The 19939-nt window shown below is 37.4% G+C and overlaps 1 protein-coding gene across 1 annotated transcript in view; it reads right to left on the reverse strand.

The window, feature by feature from the left end:
* The window catches only part of AMMECR1 (Alport syndrome, mental retardation, midface hypoplasia and elliptocytosis chromosomal region gene 1), a 103948-nt gene extending 84015 nt beyond the window's left edge, over positions 1–19933 (reverse strand). Inside the window, exon 1 of the mRNA XM_011374337.2 lies at positions 19387–19933. Coding sequence (XP_011372639.1) covers positions 19387–19859 — 473 coding nt within the window. The 5' untranslated portion in view covers positions 19860–19933. The remainder of the gene's footprint in view (positions 1–19386) is intronic.
* Positions 19934–19939: the final 6 nt, after the last annotated feature.

Raw genomic sequence — 19939 nt, forward strand, 5'->3', positions numbered from 1 at the left:
TTTATAACTGAACTGATTAGCTTAAAATAGTACAGTTGGTTTGTTGTGAGGGCAAATAAGGCTTTTACAAGTATATTCCAAAAAGAAATTATACTATTATAATTAACAAGCCTCGTCCCTTGCTCTGACTTAACAGAAGTGAAACCAGCATGTTCTCTGTACATTGGAAGTGCATCCTTTCTTCCTCAACCATGTACGGTTTGCTTTTAAGCTGAAACAGTACTACAAAATTGCTAAACTACTCCCTCTTTAAACTTGGTAAACAAATGCTAAATAAGGAGACTAAGATCCCTAGGGGGAGAGAGAAGATGGCAGTCCCTTCTGAGAGCACTAGTTCAACAGCTTCCTAGTACAAGGCATCTTGTTTCGTCTGCTGGACATCCCTAATCCTGACAGCCAATTCCCAAAAGCAATGCATTCCTTGTTTCATGCTACTTGCAACTGGCTCAAGATCCATTCAAAACGGTTTGGAGCTTTTAATCATTTTGTCTGCCACATTACTTCTTCTTCAAATAAACCTGAAAGCAAGTCAAAATTAGAGCTGATTTTCTCCCCATAGGAACAAATCACCAATATTATAAGTTACAATGGAATTTATTATCTAGAACTTTGTTAGTCTATTCTGTACTTCATTAGGTAAGGTTATGTAAGTTCCGAAAGGTTAAGTCTATTATAATTCTCCTTTATTATTTTTAAAGTATTTTAATATACAACCCTTCACACTCGTAAGCCTTGATGAGGACAGGAACCACGATCTTACCTATCTCTGAATCTCCCACAGTGCCTTAGACATAGTAAATTTGTTAATTTTCTTTTACTTAAATTCTTAATAACTATTTATTTGAATTAACTTTGTCAAAGATGTATTTAATGTACATGTTGACAGATAACTCACTTCTACAATTCAGATTTCTGTAAAAATGATTCAACTTTTATTGTTATGCCAAACTTATTTCAAAATCGGATATTTTTTCTGCAGTCTCTTAAGAGACTCCACCTGAGCTAAAAACAACTTTCTACACAATAGGTATACACATTTTGTGACAAAGACTGCACGTCAGACTGAAGGTCTCTTGGAATTAAGTTTTGGAAGAGAGGCAAGCAAGCTCAGAGAGATTTTAACTGTCTTCAGTTCCTTGAGGGGTGTTAAATTCTTAAACATATTAATTTTAATATTGAAAACTAAGTATGTGCCATTAAGCTCCTTTAGGAGAGAGGGATATGTTGTAAAAAAGCTTGAGTACTGCAACTCTCACGATGTTAGAAATCATACTAAGAAGAAACAGGCAAAGCTTAAATTCTCTTTAGTATATTCTCCTCATCTTAAAAACTAGAATAAGAATAAACTCTTAATTCAGGAGAATGTTCTGAGAATTGATGATTATGAATGCCTTTTAGTATTTTATTAAGGTTTATCTAGAAAGAGCCCAAGATATTCTATGTATACAATATACTTATACCTGTTAACAACATATGAAACTGTCAAATAAAACTTAAATCTGAAAATACATAGTCACACTCCCAGAATATAACCTGCCAAGGAACTGAGATTTCTAAAGCTAACTACCAATTCTTTACCATAGTTTGAATCATTTTCTTAATGGAGGATCTGGGAATAATAATTAGTACCTTAACCTAAAAATATTAGTCCAAATTAATACCAATTTCAGTTATTAAAATTTTTAACTCCGGATTTTCATTTTTTAAAAAAATATTTTCTTTATTGATATTCTTCATTTGGTGAGGCATTCACATACTTTCCTTTGATTCGTTAGCCATGATTTACTGTGAATTATTTATAATAGCTCAAAGTTTTCTCTGGTAAGCACAACATCTGGGTTTCCTCAGAGAGAGTTTCTATTGACTGCTTATTTCCCTGTATATGTGCCATACTTACCTGTTCCTTTGACTGTATTTTATTTTTGTTGTTGAAAACTAGACATTTTAAATAGAATAATGTAGCAGATTTGGAAATCGGATCCCTCCCCAAGGGTTGTGGTTGTTGTGGTTGTTTGTATGTTTAGTGACTTTCCTGGACCAATTCTATAAAGTCTATATTCCTTCTTATGTGTGGCTACTTGAAGTCTTCTCAGTTGCCTTAGGGGTCAGCTAATGATTAGACAGAAATTTTCTAAAATGTCTTTAACCAATCGATATCTCCCCCTTTGCCAAGGGACCTTGTGTGTTGGGGTATGCCTTCACTGTTAACGCAATTTACAACTCTGCCTTAGCTTTCATTTCCTGCTTCCGCAGGTTCTCAGGGTCAGCCAGAGGTGAGTGAGTAGGGCCTCCTCAAGTCTTTCCTGGGCATGTACACAGCTCTACACATGTGTATGGCCTCCTAGATACCTAGAAATATCTTGGCGCTTTTTAAAGCCTCCTACCTCATCCCCGTATCCTTCTTTTAAGTTTTTTGGCCAGCATCTTCTTTGCCTCTCCTGGTATCACCACCTCAGGCAGATGCAATGTTAAACAACTGAACAAATGCCCTGAGGATAAGACTTTTCCACTGAGCAAGGATGAGTCAGGTCAAATAAAGACAAGTCTTGTGAATGGGGCCTTTTCAGAGAGCTGCCAGACAGGCCAAATAGTGAGAATTCTCTGGGGACAAGGATATTTGGGAGCCTGACCCCTCCAGTGGCTGCTGGTTTTCATAGCTACTGTGGTTGCAAGCCTGCTGCTTTCCTTGTGGAACTAGGGAAAGGCAGATAGGATTGTGGCAAGTTGAAACAGAACAAAGCTCCCTGTTCTTACCCAAAATCAGCTGTTTTTAATGAATAAAGGCTCTCCAGGTTGTTGAAGGCCTTTGGTTAATTTCCAGAATTCTGAAAAAGTTAGTTTTGAAAATACTGTCAGTGTTTACGTTGCTTTTAAAGAGGATTAGATTTTCTGAGGTCCTTACTCCAATATTCTGGAAATCCCCACTTTCAGTTTAAAAATCATTCTTGAACTGGTGTCTTCTAAAAAGACTGTAAATTACAAATGAACAGGACAAACACAGACTCATGGACAATAGTGGTTACCAGAGGGTGGGGGATAGATGGGGTAAAAGGGATCAAATATGTGGTGACCGAAAGAAATCTAACTATGGGAGGTGAATACAATGCAATATATTTACATATGCCTTACTGTTAAACTGTACACCTGAAACTTACTGGATTTTGTTAACCAATGTCACCATAAAGACAAATAAATAAATAAACAGATAGATAGATAGATAGATAGATAGATAGATAGACAGACAGACAGACAGACAGACAGACAGACAGACAGACAGACTGTAAAGTTCAGCTCTTAAAATTGCTCAGTAAAATATGTGGGATTCCTGGTGATATCTACACATAAATTGCTAGGTTGAAATGTTCATGAAATTAGAAAAGAGAAAATACGATAAGCCTACATTTACATTCCATTGTACCTTTGGTGACTAGAAGGAAATGTGTTTTCTGATAATAGATACAATTAAAACACACTTATTATTATCAACATTTGGCTGCATTTCAAGCATTTTTAAAATACTACTCCTTTTTAAAGATTCACATATCCTAATTTTAAATAAAACGACATGAGAGAATATGACTTATCATGGTGAGACTGAAGGCATAGCATCTTGTTTGACACCAAGTATCATAACAGATGAAAAGTTACTAAGAAAATGTTTCAAAGTATTTCTTAGATGAAATGAGGAAGATGGTCATTAAAGCTCAAATTCCTGACTTTAATAAAGAATCATAATAAAAAAACATTTAATAGAATATTTACTATATTCTATTATAGTATACTATAATATTCTATATTCTAATAGAATATTACTATATTCTATTATATATGCTATAATTGATTATTCGTTATAATGCTGACAAACCAAATTACAAGTTATGAAAAAGTTCGACATCCTAATACTAAATTAGGAGATGTCAAACATATTACAAGTGGGCATTCATTTGGAGAATTCTGGGGGTTCTGAATGAGTTGAGTTTAGTTTTAAATATGAAAACAACCTGCTTATATCTTTGTGTGTGTGAGGGAGAGAGGGGGACAGGTGGGGGTAGGGAGATAAGAATGAACACAAAATGCTTTCCGTATAACTGTCCTGCCCCTCTTAAAGTAGCACCTAGAATTCCCTGAGTCTGGAGGTCATGCTGCAGAGCAAAGAATCATGTTGCAGAAAGGAAAATGTTGAGAATCACTGACTCAATGTTTGAAACACTATAAGAGTCCTTACAAAATCATTTGAGATCTTTTCTGAGAAAACCTATTTAAATTGAGCAGATCCTTAATATAGAGGAAATCGATTATAGAAATCAACAACAGTAGTCTGAGTGATATTTATACCATCATTCATTCAGAGTTTCACTGTTCTATTCCATACGTATTTTTAAAAACCAGCATGAGCATACAATAAAAGTATATAATACGGTAAACTATCACTACTATGTATCTGTAAAATTCATGAACTTAAAATCTGCAATTTCAGGAACTTATGAGCAATCACTAAAGCCCTTGATTAAATAATTTCTTTTTGTTGAGACATTAATTTGAAGAATTTGAATCTTATGTAAAGGCTAATATGTGTGAATGAGTTGCTAATTTAGTATGTCTATCCTATTATCAACTATGCTTGGATGTTTTCTTCACTTTATAAACCACACAAGAACTCAGGAAGTGATACAATCGTTTTTTTAAAAAAAATAGCCTCCGCAAATAAAGCAAATTTTTACTGCTGATGATTAATATAAGGAAATGGTTTAAGAGTCATAAAGCAGTGTTGGTTCTTAGCCAGAAGATATTAATTTTGGATAAGTTAGAGACTAATGTATTGAATTCAGCTTTGATTCAGATCTATGACATAAACAAATCTGCCATAAAACATTTTATGAGGGAAATTACATGTTAAAATATTGTTCGTGCTTTCAGGATAATTTATAATCCCTTGGGTCAGTCTTCTTCAAATCTGCTTTTCTTCATCTAAATTATATTAACGTGAGAACAGACACATCAAGAATTTCCATAAAAACAAATAAAGGTATTCCTTTTGTTCACCAAATGTAATATATTCAGTGTTTGTCGAACCCCTAAAATCAATTAGGCAAGAGATTAAAAACTCTCAACTGTAGAAATATCAGGAAAGAAGCACTTATCTAAACATATAAGAACTTATTATTTAAAACAAAACAGTAGAAAAAGAGTAGTACCTAATAGTAACAAATGACCTTCCAAGCACTCTAATCTACTACAAGAATGAAATCATAAATGATAAGCAGGTGATTAAAGCTTATGCCATAACTTCTTGAGAATTATAAACACATGTTCTTACCCTTCTGCATACAGTGACATACAGTCAGGTCAGTCCCCAAATAACAAACAATATCAAATAAATCCACAAAGATCTTACGGTGTCAGTTATAGAGAAAAAGATACCCATTTCCAGGTAAGGTGCAGAAAGGAACAGAATGGAATCTCTCACTTACTCTCTTGCTTTAAAATCTCCCTGGAAAAACTTCTAGGAATCTTTGAGATCTAGTACTGCCCTGAATTCAAAATCAGTCCAGTTAAACAGTGTTTGCATACTCCTTTAGATGTTCAAATCCATTGTTTGAAAAAACCTGGAAGTCATAAATTCACAACCTCTCTGCCATCACTCTGCCATCTCCCCAAACTGGAAAACTAGCAGGACCAGCAAATAACTTCCTAGATAATTCAAAGTGGCTAAACACTGCTAAAATTTAACTACTAAAAATTCTATAATGCAGTTGTTACCATGTCTTCAGATATTCAAAAGGGCTGCTCTCAAAAATTACAAATCTCCAGAGAGAAATTATGTTGAAGAAGGGAAACAGAAGCATCCTCCAAGATTTACACTTCAGTTTTGGGGTGGGAGAGACTGGGAGTCAAAAGTATTCAAATAAATATAACAATTCTGAGAACAGGAAAGCAGCACTGGTCCTGCTGGGCTGGTGCAAATTAAGTTAGTAAAGGGTTAATGGTTATTATGGGATAGTGAATAATTATAACTTCATGAACATGAAAGAAAGCTTCAAGACTAAAATGCTCCTCTTCTGTAAAACCTGACCTGACTTTCTCTAGGCTGAACTGAAATAAAGAGCAAAAGTTCTAAGAACAGCCCAATGGAGAGAGGAACCGGGACCCTTTGGACCCACACCCATTTTTTTCACTTTAAAATGGTATTTGCTTGTTCTTTTGCCACAGCCAAAACGGAAAACCAGTGACTTTTTTTCCTTGATTGTGCTCAACACTAGAGAGTCCACTGCCTATTTTAACATGCCTATTGTTTGAAGCTTGTGAAAAATGAAATTGGCCTTTAAACAGTTCAAATATGTATAAGCAAAATTACCTCTCCTTCCCCTGAGTAGGGCATTCACCTTTGTTAATAAAGATTTTAAACATATTAAGAGTGATCAGAGACCTTTGTGTGTTCTGTCCTAAGAACCATGGGATTCCATTTGACCTCCTACCCTTTTATGGGGCAGGGGTATATGATCATCTTCATAGGTCAAAATCCATTTCCTCTTCAAAAACTTTGAGAATATTCCATTACCATCATTTTCTTTGAACATCTGGTTTTTCTTCATATCACTGTTGTAATATATAATTCAAATGACAGATTATTCATAATTCAAGGCTATACATGAGAGAGAGCTCATTTACTTATAAACATAAACTGACTACATAGAGAACATTGTTGATGAACACTGTGCTAATGTTTTTCACTTCCTGAGTACACTGGCACAACTTTCATGCTTATGTGGCTCGACCCTATCAGAGATCAGCCTCATAGTTTGGAAATAATTTCCTTATGTTCTGAAACATATTCTGGAGAATAAAAGAAGAGAGTTACTAAAATATTAAAATGTACAGTGATCACCGAAGAATAATTTTGGGGTTATAAAGTCTTAGTATAATTAAAGACAAATCAACGGAAGACTAAGAATTTTCCTCTTTATTCTTCACAGGGTAATTGTTGTTTAACATACAATAAAAATATGCTGTTCTATGGTAATCCAGAAAATTATTTTAGAATTTTGTTTCTGAATAATACCATAAAACCTTTAAAGATTTTGCTTATATAGTTTGTATCTTTTGGTTGTAGCATTCTTGAATAGGGCATGTTAAGAAACAGAACACACCTATTAGACTAATCTATGTAATTTAAGTTAATTTAAGAAATGACATCATTCAATAATTAGTACACAATCCTCCTATAATTATTATAATTCCCAGTACCTACCTTATGTGGGTTACATCTGCAATATCCAAGTAAACTTTTTTCAATAATTCAGGGAGAAAAAAAGTGGTTAAAGACATTTAATTCTATAATAATTAGGGTAGTTTTATTTTTTAATTACATAATCTTTGTAGTTACTCAATTTTCCCAACTTTGTTTTGTACACTGAAGTTTAGAAGAAAAAAAAAAAGGGCACTGAGCATAGAAGGCACTCAGGCAAATGGTGATGTAACCAATGTTAATCTAACTGACTTATGCTGAATGTCTATTGATGAATGAAAGCACTTTGTCTACACAGCAGACTCCTGCTTGTGTTATTTCCCAGTCTCTTGTCCAGGCTTCATGACATTCATGACATTAAAGGAGCTGCTGAGGCATAATTAACTGGACAAAAGAGAAACTTTACCAAGAAAGAGGCAATTCACAGGCCATTAATAGTTTAAAATTGTCAACTGGCAGACCTTCATTTCCCAATGCCTGAATTACAGCAACAGTCTCCTGACAGGTCTGCTTTCTTGCTAGGATCCCCCCCTATTCAATATACCTTTGATTGGTACCCACTGACTACTGTATAATGCTCTTTCTGACCTCTGTGTCTTTAAGTTGTTTTCTTGTCTAGAATGCTTTATTCATCTATGAAAGGTCTACTCAGCCCGAATCCTATTGTGTCCATGAAGCCCTCCTGCATAACTCCAGCCCACATTAAGTCTATCCGAACTCCTACAGACCTCATTTTCTCTATCACTCATTTGGCCATATGTGACCTCATTCTGTTTCATGAACCTTATCTCCTCAATATGACTGTGAGCTTTTAAAGGACAGGCAGCATGGCTTAAGCCTATTTTATAGACCTCTCGTCCACACCCAATAAGGAGCTTAGTACAATCTTCCACCCACAGCAGGTATAGTACTTGTTAAACTGAAATATTAGAATTTACCATAATATGAAGAGCAGTACTACCTTAGAATGAGAGACAGGTTTTGATGTAAAACATACTGTCTTAAAACAGTGCTGGGAAATAAATCTTGAAGCTTGGACAAATATTCACTTTTAAATGTCTATAAGCAAAGGGATAATCATGGCAGAAATTCTACTTTCCTCTTTAGAACTGCAAAGCCATCTCTAAATGGAAGAAGCCAGAAACTCCTCCAAAATCCAAATTAATGCATTACAATTCAGTGATAATATTAAAAAATGTCTGCACCTCTGATAATGATAAGGAACCTCATACTGGCTGTGTAGACAACAGGCCAGACAAATAAACAACTGTCAAGACCCAAGACGATCCGATCATTTCACAAATGTCACTACATTTAGATATGAGCTTTTCATTAGAAACATGTGAGTACACCATAAGAAACAATTTCAAGAAGTACTTAACTAAAGTGGTTTATATATACACAAATGAAATTAAAGGTCTTACTTATAATATCCATTAGGCAAGGTGTCTTGCAATTTTCCATCTCTCTAGAAAACACATTTCCTCAGAAATATCAGGTTTAATTGTCAGAATTAATGTTCTTTAATGCCTTGGTTCTTCTACCTTTAAAAATGGCTGAACAAAGGCAAAGTTCCTACCTGTCAAAGATGTTTCCTTTCATTACTAAATTCATTAGAAGGCTCTAAAGGACAGAGGATGAGAATAACAACTTAAAAAGGAAAGCTAGACAATCAAGTTCTTTTCAAATACAGGTAGTTGGTATTAAGTATACTAATAAAGTAAATGATAACTACCAGGTCAAATACTGAGATGCTATGAGTTTGAAACATTTTTAATGATTATTTTTGACTCTAACGCTTTTAATCTAGTTTATTATGCAATGTTCAATAAGTTTGGAAAAATAAATATCTCAAAGCCTAAATAAATAAACCTCAAAGCTCTCTTGTAAATAGGCTTTGTGCTTCTCTAATAAATTTGTAAGATTAATTTTTAAGAGTCCTAATGAAAAAAGTTACTTTAGGTAGAGTCACTATTATGTACCTTTAAAAATATAAGCTAAACATGGTGCTTATAGTTAACAGTAATGTACTGTACACTTAAAAAAAGTGTTAGGAGGATAGATCTCATGTTGTTTTTTCACGATAAAAATAAACAAATTTGCTAAAAGCAGCATACAACTACATGATTAAAGAGAAAATGATTAACTAAAAATGGCTGATACTTCAGTTATCTGTGAGAATGTAATCTGCAGATTGACCAGAGTAGGTACTGTTAAGAAACACTGGTAACAGAGTAGAGAGATGAGAATGCTCAATACAATGCATTTCCATGACTGGATTCTGCAATTGGAAATGATAGTTGGGTCTATCCTTTAATATTACCTGTTCCATAATCTTTGTTGTGAAGAATAACTGTGAGCAAGCTATATAAAGTTCATAGATCTAAGTAGAGGCTATTAATACCTAAATACACAAGCCAAAAATAAGATACATCTGAATACCTGAAGATTTATATCTATGTTCACAGACAGGTCAAGAAAAATAAATAAATAAAAGGATAATGACCCGAGAGAGTGGCTACACTTATACATTTGGGGTATACTTAAGCTACTTGTCCCAAAGTTCCTGAAATTACTTAGAGGTCTCATTCTGAGGACATTATACGAATGAGTTTCAACATAGTCTCTTGGAAGTACTCAGGGGACCTACATGCAAGTCCTCTTATATTACCAAACTTCGTTCTGTGCATTTGTTGCTGATAGATTTTTTTTTTTTTTAACAAGAGTGCCATAGCCATTGGTTCAAAAGGAAGGACATCTAGGTATGTATATTGTAAAATATGCTTCTTGGAGCAATCCTACTCCAAACCATGCACTCAGTTTCCGTTTTCTTCCCTGAATCCAGGCCTCACCTCACTTAACTGTAATCTCATTTTTCTCCCTTCCTGATTCCCACATGCTCTCTATTCCTGCCTCCAGCCTTGTGTGACTCTCTTTCTCCACAGAGCCAATCTTTTCAGTGTGGAAGGTTAGATAACTGGAAAACAACTTGCCAAACAGAGCAATGGTTAGAGCAATGGAGTACTTTACTCCACAAACTCCATATCAGTTCATTAGTGCCAGAGAAATAGAAGCAGCAGCATTCCCATTTGTTCTTGTGAGGGTTTTTGAACTGAAAAGAGTGTGGGGTAGATAGATCCAGGAACTGAACAAAAAATTTTAACCACTGACTGCTGGGCACCTATTCCGAACATCGAAGAGCTTTTCCATAAAATCAAGTACCTGGCCAAGCTAAAGGCAAGTTTTTGTTTGTTTGTTTGTTTGTTTATAATGTGAAAGAAGAAAAGTGAGCATTTGTTTTAATTATGGGGAACTTCATGAAATGCATTGAGAGCAATATTCTAACAAGGAAAATAGGCCAGAAGACTTCATGAGATTCTTCTCTAGTAAATAAATCACCAACACCATATTCTGCTTATCATGTTAAAAAAAAAAAAAAGATGTAAAAAAGCACCTATCATCTAAATACTTAATTCGCCATTGTTCAAAATCAGGATACAAAGGGTATTTGTCTTAGTACAATGGGGTATGTACTGAAGTCCAAGTTTTACCAGCTATATAACATTTGTACCCCAAACCACCTATACTCAACCACGTGGTTGTTAGGCTACATAAGCAATAACACTGATGTGATGAGCACATGTGCATCTCTTTGAGGCAGATGCTGTGCTATGGAAACTCGAGGCTGATAGCACCAAAACCAGATTTTTATAGAGTCCATTCTACAAGAATGACTGAAAGATTCACTAATGTCTGAATCAAAGCAGAGAATCTAGTGTTACCGCCTTGTAGCAATCCAAGATCTCCATATAAGATGTTACTAGAATTGTGTGTCACATATGCTTACAGAAAGTATATGGAATGGTAAGGCAAGCTACATAGGCTATTAAATCGATCTCACTACTTTCCATAACTAGAGAGCTGGTCAGCATCTTCTGGCAGGATATTGCATAATACAGTCAACTGTGCTCTCCCAGCACTGCATGTGGCTTTGATCACAGTGTGGATTATCTGTAAAATGAAACAGATAGGGGAAAGGCAAGAATCATCAAGACTATCACAGACCTTATTTAAAAATCTAATATTAGTAGGCCTGGACTCAACAGAACTTTTCACATTTGACTATTCACTGAAGATCACAAAGATCGTAAATCAATATGGCTGACCCTGTCTATTGATAAAACCCATCCTTCATTGTTGAGCAAAGCTGCAAAACAGATCCAGCTCGACTCTTTACTTTCAAAGCTTGAGGACAGGGGACCTAGAATCTAGTACCAGACAGTGCTTCTGATCCTTAATAACTTTCCTTTAATTCAAGGTCTGAAACTACACGTTCCTGAGATGGTCCTCCATGAGGCTCTATCATGCTGAAGGCTGTGCTATGATATTAACATCAGAAAATATAAAAATTGCTGACTACTTTAAAAACTGATAAGCCTGAAGACTGAGAAAATGTATAAACTTACATTAGGGAAACCTAACATTCTGTCAGATACCTTTACTAGCAATACAAAGCTAAAAACTATCATTAATCTCTACCCATCTGAGCAGTTCAGTCAGTATTGGGGAGAGTGGTAGGAGACTGGGGAGATCCCAAGAGATCAACTAAATCGTCACGATAGCTCTGTCGCTGCTCTGTGGCTCTAATTAAAAAAGAAATGACATTTGATAACTGCCAACACTTGAAATACACACATTAAAAAATCTGATTTCACCCGATGGACTATGTGTTTCTTCCCACTCCCTCTACCCTATCCTCCATGTTTTTTTGTGACATCACCATCTTCCTGATTCCTCAGCTTATAAACTGTGAATTATGTTCAAAGCCTCTCTCCCTTTTACATCGCCAGCAATGGGAATTTGGTAGATTTTTTTTTTTTCTGCAAAACCTCTTTACTCACATGCAATCACCTAATTTCAGGTCCATAATCAAAAGCTATCTCGGGTATCTTTATACTTGATTCAAATTCTATAAATTAACATGTCTTCTCCTTTCTCTCAAATTAGATACAGTTAGGAATAGGTGAAGAGGGGGAGGAGGAGGTTCTTACACTTGTGATCAAGTTTCATAGCCATTCCAACAGAGCTGTTGAACAAACTTTTTCTGTGCACAAGAATAGCTAGGCACGGAGCCAAGGAAAGAAAAGTCAATGATGGAAGCCAAAAAACAGGTGAGCTGCAATCTTTCCACTCCTACACAAAACCTGGCCCTAGAGTACAAGTCCCTACATATTCCGATAACTTCTTCCACTTCTTCATTTTGCAACGGTCCTATATTCACAAACTCTGCCCTTGGGGTGGCTTACCCTCTTCTCCAATGCCAGTTTTCCTACTACTGCCCTCATAACCTAAGCCTAGCTAGTCTCCTCTGCCTTGAGAATTTTCTCCTTCCAATTCATCTTACTTTCTAGAGGACTCTTCTGCAAGTACTGTTCTCTTCAGATCCAATATCTATTATCTAGCCTTCCCAAAGGGTTCTCAAGACAAATGGCTATTTTAATTTCCCCGAAGTTGTATGATCTTAGAGACTAGAGCAAGGGGAGTGGTATGGAGAATGCTGAGAGTGCAAATTGCTGACTAAAGACAGCTGCTGGGAATCCCCAAGTACTGTGGCAAGGGGTGTGGTGGTGACAGCAACTGGTTTGAGAACAACCAAGTAAGACTTCAAGATCTACTGGTATGCAGACTCTTCACCAATAATAATCTCTGTACCTTTCCCATTTAAAATTTTGGCTTAAAAGTTACCCTCTCCCAAAAACCTTCTTCCTGACCACTCCTTTATTCCATGTCATTATCATGCTTCTGTACAATAATGTTTATGTATCTAATTCATCTATAATCCTATATATATGGTTTTGTAAGCATTTTAAGTGCCTTGATATTTGTATCACATCTTGAGCAAGACTGTAAGCTCTATGAGGATAAACTAGCTCTTCTATTTCTCTGGTTTCCAGTCATGTAACTCAACCTAATGTATATGCTTAAAAAAAAAAAAAAAACAGGGTTTTTTTCCCCAGTGACATATAATTTCCACTCAGCTATTCAACACTAACATTTTTTTTTTTTAGGTTGAGCCAAGTTTGAAAGTATGATACATTAAGAGCTGTAGAAAACACACCCACACTTGATAGAAAAGATGCCAGAGTTGGACCCAACATAAAATAAGCTCCACCCGACCAACTATATATTACACCAACTTCCTTCGGGCTCTTTTTACTACATGAGCTGTGGCTCCTTTTTGCTCTTAGCAACACTGTAACTACAGAAGCTCAACTCTAAATAAGTTTACTGTTGGGAATCCACTCTTCCCACCTACACAACCACTGGCTTCCTACACTGTCTCCAGTGTCCTATGAGCAACTGCCCAATTACTGTGTGGAAAGACAGTTTACACATTAAAGTTCCATTCTTGGCAGCCCCTGGCTTTTACCGCTGGTCCTCACTTACTTAGCTTAATTGATTCAGAACAGCATAAAAAAGAGACATTATTACACAGTTTGGAAAAAAAAAAAAAGACTAACAAAATTTAAATGTAAAAGCCCTGGTCATTGTGCTGCTTTAAAACAGGCAAGCATGTGTGACATTGAGAGAACAGAATAACGCCTATTGAAATAGGGAACTCTGACTAATTTCATAGCACAAGTTTTAGTGTTTCACACATATATTCTCAAAAAGTAAAATGGTCTATAAACGGGGAGCACAACTGACTTCAAAGTTATAATCCATCGCAGTAATAAGTTATAGTGTTTTAACACATACGATTTCAAAAAGTGTACATTTTTTTAAAAAAAAGACAACAATGTGAATGTTAGCCTGTGTTTCTGAAAACAACTCATGAATGGGCTAACAGAGCATTTTTCACTTTCTCAGTAATGGTCTTTCTTCCTATTGGACTAGAGAGATCCCAGGAGAGATTCCTTCTTAGTTGCCCACCACTAACTGGGATCTGAACACAGCACAAACACAATTCATAAGCAAAACAAAGTGAGATAGATTATCACACCTTTTGGCCATATGGGGGAGAAGGTAAAATAAGCATCAAGTTTTTCTTTTTAACTAAATATACCTTGCCCTACATACATACACCTTTATGCACAGATATAAAAATAATTTTGTAATTTATATTTCTATATACTTCCATTCCAGTAACTGACAGTTTTTACAGCACAAATGACAACTGGGGGGCACGCCTGCTTTCTCTTCTATCTGTAAGATCCAACACCAGATTGCCTTCCATTGGAAATTAACATTGTTGAAAAATAACCATATCAATACCTTAAAAAATGCTCAACAATTTTTCAATTTTTTTTTAAAAGAAAAACTAGACATTATGACCATTAAGCTAGCGTGGATAAGGAAATCTGTAGTAGCATCATCTGCAATTGGCAGATATACCTTCCAGCTATTCTGGTCAGTCTTCATCAAAAAAGACCTAAGAGAAATAAATATAATAGTTTAAAGTGCTGATTTAATATCACTTTCACTGGAGCTTCATTATCAAATTATCTTTTTTTTTTTTTTAACTGACGTGCGATAGGATTGTTAGTGTTCTGAGGAAACAAAGTGCCTGCCTCACCTCCCTAACACAACCCAATTCTTCCCAAGGATACTGAAAAACAGTAATTTGACTACTGGGCCAAGACAAGAAAGAGTTAACTGTTCAAATGCCTGCTCGGAGTCTCATAAAATCTGCATGTCCAGGAGTGGATTTAAAAAAAAAAAATACATCTTATTCATTGCAATGGAAAAACTGCACACTGATGTTTAATAGTAAAGTATCTTTTGTGTGTTATGGTCTATACGAAATGTAACATTGCATTAACTTCAAAGGTGGTAAGAAGATTAAAATTAAAAGTTCATGGGACGTGACATGCAACACGGCATTAAAGATATAAGACTGAATAATCCCAGTGCCTTAGCAGGATCCTTTTATAGTTCTTTGTTATGAGGGAAATTCTTAAAATGCAATCCAGCAAGCATAAGTGTAAGTAAAGCTTTTAAAATCTTATCACAAAATGTAATTTAGAAAGCTAATCATCAAAGCATTTTTTATGGGAACTGAAGGGGGCTTTGCTTATTAAAATCAATACGACTCACTTTAAGATGTTATAGTTGTGCTGTTTTTAACTCCTAAAACAGCTCCTCACATTTAACAATTTCTGAAAAAATACCTAAAATCACATAACAGGTTTCCAAGAGTCACTCTCATACACTCCTCCCCAACCATCCCAAGAACCCTGCACTCTTTGTTATATTCAAGGCAACATTAAAATCTCCCTGGTGCTGAATTAGAAAGAACATGATAAAGGATAGTGACGTAGAAGCAGGAAGTTTCATCCTGGAAACCGGCAGTGAAAACTGCCATTCTCCTACAGTGGCTGAAGTACTTATTCAGGTCATTGCTACTTCAACCCAGTGCGTCTCAACGTGTGGTCTTGGGAACTGTAGCAGCAGCATCACCAGGGAACTTGTTAGAAATGCAAATTCACCGCCCCACCCCAGACCAACTGAACAGAAACTCTGGGAATGGGGCCCAGCAATTTGTGTTTTAACAAGCACTACAGGAGATTATAATATGGTACTCCAAAGTTCAAGAACCACGCCTCCTCAAACTTTAATGTACATAAGAATCACCTGGGGAGCTTGTTAAACGGCAGATTCTAACTTAGCAGGTCTGAGGTGGGGCCTGAGAGCCTAAATTTCGAACAAGTTCCCAGGTGATATCTTCTGCAGACCACACCGCAAGTGTTTCTCAAACCGGTTGTTTAACAAAATTACCCAGGGTGCTCGTAAAATACGGGTTCCCAGGCACCACCCCAGACCAAATTAATCCAAATTTCAGGAGAAAGGCCTAGTTGCATACAACTAGTATTCCACTTCAGCTGCACATTAAAATCAGCTGGAGAGCTTTTAAAAATCCTGATGCCCAGGCCCCATCCAAGGCCAATTAAATCAGAATCTCTGGGGTTGGGACACAGGCATCCATATTTTTAAATAATTCCCTGGTGACTCGAAGTGCAGCCAAGGTTGAGACAACTGCTCAGCAGTATAACTGGCTCAACACCTGGCACAGTGGATCCCTTTATAGTAGTAAATGGTTCCCTATAACCCAGCTACCTGGGTCCCCACCTATAAATCCAAGAGCTCTGGCTCTGAATAGTAAAATGCACCTAAAGTCCTGTTTTTATCATGTCTTGAGCCTTATTTCTGCTGGTGAATGTGCTTGTACAGTTGAGACCAAGGATTTAGTAATACATTACTTTTAACACAAATGTTACCTGTCTTCCGTTAAATGAGTTTCCACCGTCCTCCCAAGCTCTAGCTACTGCTCTCCGCAGTGAGGCAGTTGCTTCAAGAAAGCAGCAATCATCAAAATTTGTATCCATACAGCCTATTCACATATTGACATCCCCCGCCCCCAAAACCTGAAACAAATCACTGGAAATTTCTAATAATCTTTTAGAGTGAAAGGATAACTGATGAATCTAGGTCTTCTAAACTTATAAAAGGCAGATTTCACTAATTACAAACATTTTGACAGAAAGGTCCTGGGAAAGGATGAAAATGGTGTGCTTTTACACATGAGAATCTGAAACTGTCGAAAACACATCTTCTGGTAGACAGAGATGGGACCTGAAACACCAATGCTCATGACATGGTAGTAATAACTCTGAGGGAGAAGAAAGCAATATGTCTATTTATGTCTTATGTTCCCCAGCACAAAACCACACTAATAAGTACACAATGCTATTAAATATGTAAAACTGAAAGAAAATGTGTGGTGGTTACTAAGGAATTGTGAAGTGATTAGTTAGTTCACTCCCATAACCAAACAGTGCTTTTAAGAACTTTTCCTGAATTTTCCATGGTATATCTCAAAAATGACGTTGAGATAAATGAAAATAAGATGCAGTCCTTGTTCCACTTAAGTGAACTTCGCCCCTTGGTCACGTTCAGTGTCTTTTCTAAAGTAGTTGCTTCATAGAATACATGTCACATTCAAGGCCTACTAAATAATAAGTTATTCTTCCACCATCATTTCAACATAGCCACAGTGGTCAAGAGGGTGCCTTATTTTATCTGTTTAATTCCATAAAAAAGAAATCCAGTAGATGGGGTATTAGAAACAACACCTCAATACACGTTCAAAGGAGCCACTGTTAAATGACATTTAACAAGCATTTTCTATATGAACTGGTCAAGCTCACTTTTCTTTTAAAATTCTGGTTATAGTCATTCAGTTAACCCGAACTCACTTTAAAATGTGTTAAAATCGCATCTCCTGAAAGTGTGTTCTCATATGCTTTGGAGCAATGGAACATGACTAGTAAAACAGCCTTTCCCAAACTCATGTAACTAAACAGGAGTGAATTTTTGCAGTCCCATGACTTTGCACAACCAACCTATGTATCGTCCCAGGCCTGGCTTTAATACATCACAGACATCCAAGAGCAGACATAAAAGTCACAAATAAGTGACCCACACTAATAAATATTTCATATTTTTACATAGTAGTCTTTTCCAAATGAATTTTACTTCTTAACCAAAACCAAATTGGCTAAAATGTGGGCTTAGGATTTAAGCTCCTAGAATTAAAACTATGACATTTATAAAGATACTCAGTTTATTTGACAGTGTCAGTCTGGATGCCATTCCATGCATTTCTTATGAACCAATGCCCAAAGATGAATCAAGTGTGAAAGAAAATGCACAGACCACAGAAGAACCATACAAAATTAAATACATTTAGAGTATCAAATCTAAAGAAAACAAATGATACGGAATTACAATTTCCAGGACATTTTATTTCCACTTTACATATTAACTTAAGATTTTTAACCTAGGCATAACTGTTTATACTTATCCAGTAGTAGTATAATCCCCTAATCTCACAGAGTGAAAAGCAGCAGCGTATAAAGAACAATTCAGGTGTTTATGATATGGGGACAAGAAGCACTTGTCTTAGCCAGCAAATGGGTTGATGCTTTTCAATATAAATTTCTTTGAAATTTTTCTGTATTATTTTTCTTGTTGATGCTAAGAACTCATAATAAAAACAATCGCTCTCTTTGTCACTCCGCCCTTCCTTGCGCTTTACATTCTGACTAGCGTTTAACTTGAAAAGTCAGTTTATACTCAGTTTACACTTTGGAAAAAAAAAAAGTATGCCCCATCTCCCGCACATCCAAATAGACAGGGATCAAAATTAACCCGGCTTTTAGCAGTACCACTGCTATTTTAAACAATTTCAACCACACACTTGAAGAGCAAAATAAGAGTACAAAACCAAAGGAAACCATAAAAATTCCTACACACTGCTGGGATTAACTATTTCTCATCGTCAAGCGTAACACGGATTTCTTAAAAGTGAAATAGGCACTAAAGCAAATGCAAGCTTAATGTACAAAGTGACAGTGGTTCTATGAGGACAGTTTCCTTTGAATGAACTATTACCCAGTGGAATTTAAAAAAATAAGTCTCACTCCTCTAATACGACAGCTGGCGTTGCGCTTCACTAGAAACACATCTTAATGGGTTCGTTCCGATAAAAATTGGTAGTAAAGGGAAAATGTGTTTTTAAAAAACCTCCTCCCTCCCAGGACACCAGGAAACATGAACGAAAAGAGAGGTAACCTCATAAGCTCCGGGGCTAAGTTCCATTCCTAGCAGAACAGAAGTTGGCTAGTTATTTTTCAGCCTGCAATGGGATAGCAACTCCTCATGTGCGAGGCGGGAATACCGGCGGGGCTTTCACTGGGGGTAATGGAAACCAAAGCGAGGGGACGTGAACACCTTGAGTAATTCGGTTCTACAAAACCCGGGGCGGTGTGGACGCGGGGTGGCGAAAGAAAGGAGCAATGGGTCAAAACTCCTCAAAGTTATCGCAAAGAGAAAGCGAACACCTCTGGGAGCCAGTGAGCCATCTCTTGCACCAGCACCCTGCTCGAAGTGTAGGGCACTTGCCTCGGAGGACAGGAAGCGCGAGGTGCTCTGCCTTGACTTAGGTCGAGTGGTCCGGGGACCTGGGCAGCGAAAGGGGCCGGGGCAGCCGCTGACGGGGTGGCAGACTCGTACTTTGCCTCAACTCTGAGCCTCATCCCAAGAGCGAGGGAGAGGGCGGCGGAGGGCACGGTACTCACTAGGGTTCGTTGGTGAACCGAGGGGTCCGGGGCTGCTGGTATCCGTACAGGTGACAGTAGAGCACATCGAAGCAAAAGCAGCACATCTCCGCTGACACCACCATCTTCCGGGAGCCGGGCGATGAGGACGAGACGCCGGACGACAAGGAGGGCGAGGAAGAGATGGAGGCGGCTGGGGTGGAAAGTAGGGTCCCCACTCCGCAGCTCGGAGGTGGCGACAGGGAAATCCCCCCGCCGCCACCGCCGCAGCCCTGGGGGGGAGAGAGGGTACAGCCGCTGCCGCTACCTCCTCCGCTGAGCCCTCCCAACCCGTTGAGCCGCGTACCGGCGCCTCCTAGTCCCAGCTCGCCAGCTCGGCACTGGCTCTCTCCGCTGCAGTGGGAGGAGGAGGAGGCGCCACCACCGCCACCCGAGCCAGAGGGGGGCGAACTGGACAGTTTCTGCTTCTTCACCCCGCAGCAGCCCGCCGCCATCTTGGAACAGTCTCCCCCACGCAGCGCTTCCGACCCATAAGTGAGGCGAGCTGGCGGCGGGGGCGAGCACGCTGCGGCCC

This window comes from Pteropus vampyrus, unplaced genomic scaffold (genome assembly GCF_000151845.1).
Source record: "Pteropus vampyrus isolate Shadow unplaced genomic scaffold, Pvam_2.0 Scaffold244, whole genome shotgun sequence".
Taxonomy (NCBI): Eukaryota; Metazoa; Chordata; class Mammalia; order Chiroptera; family Pteropodidae; genus Pteropus; species Pteropus vampyrus.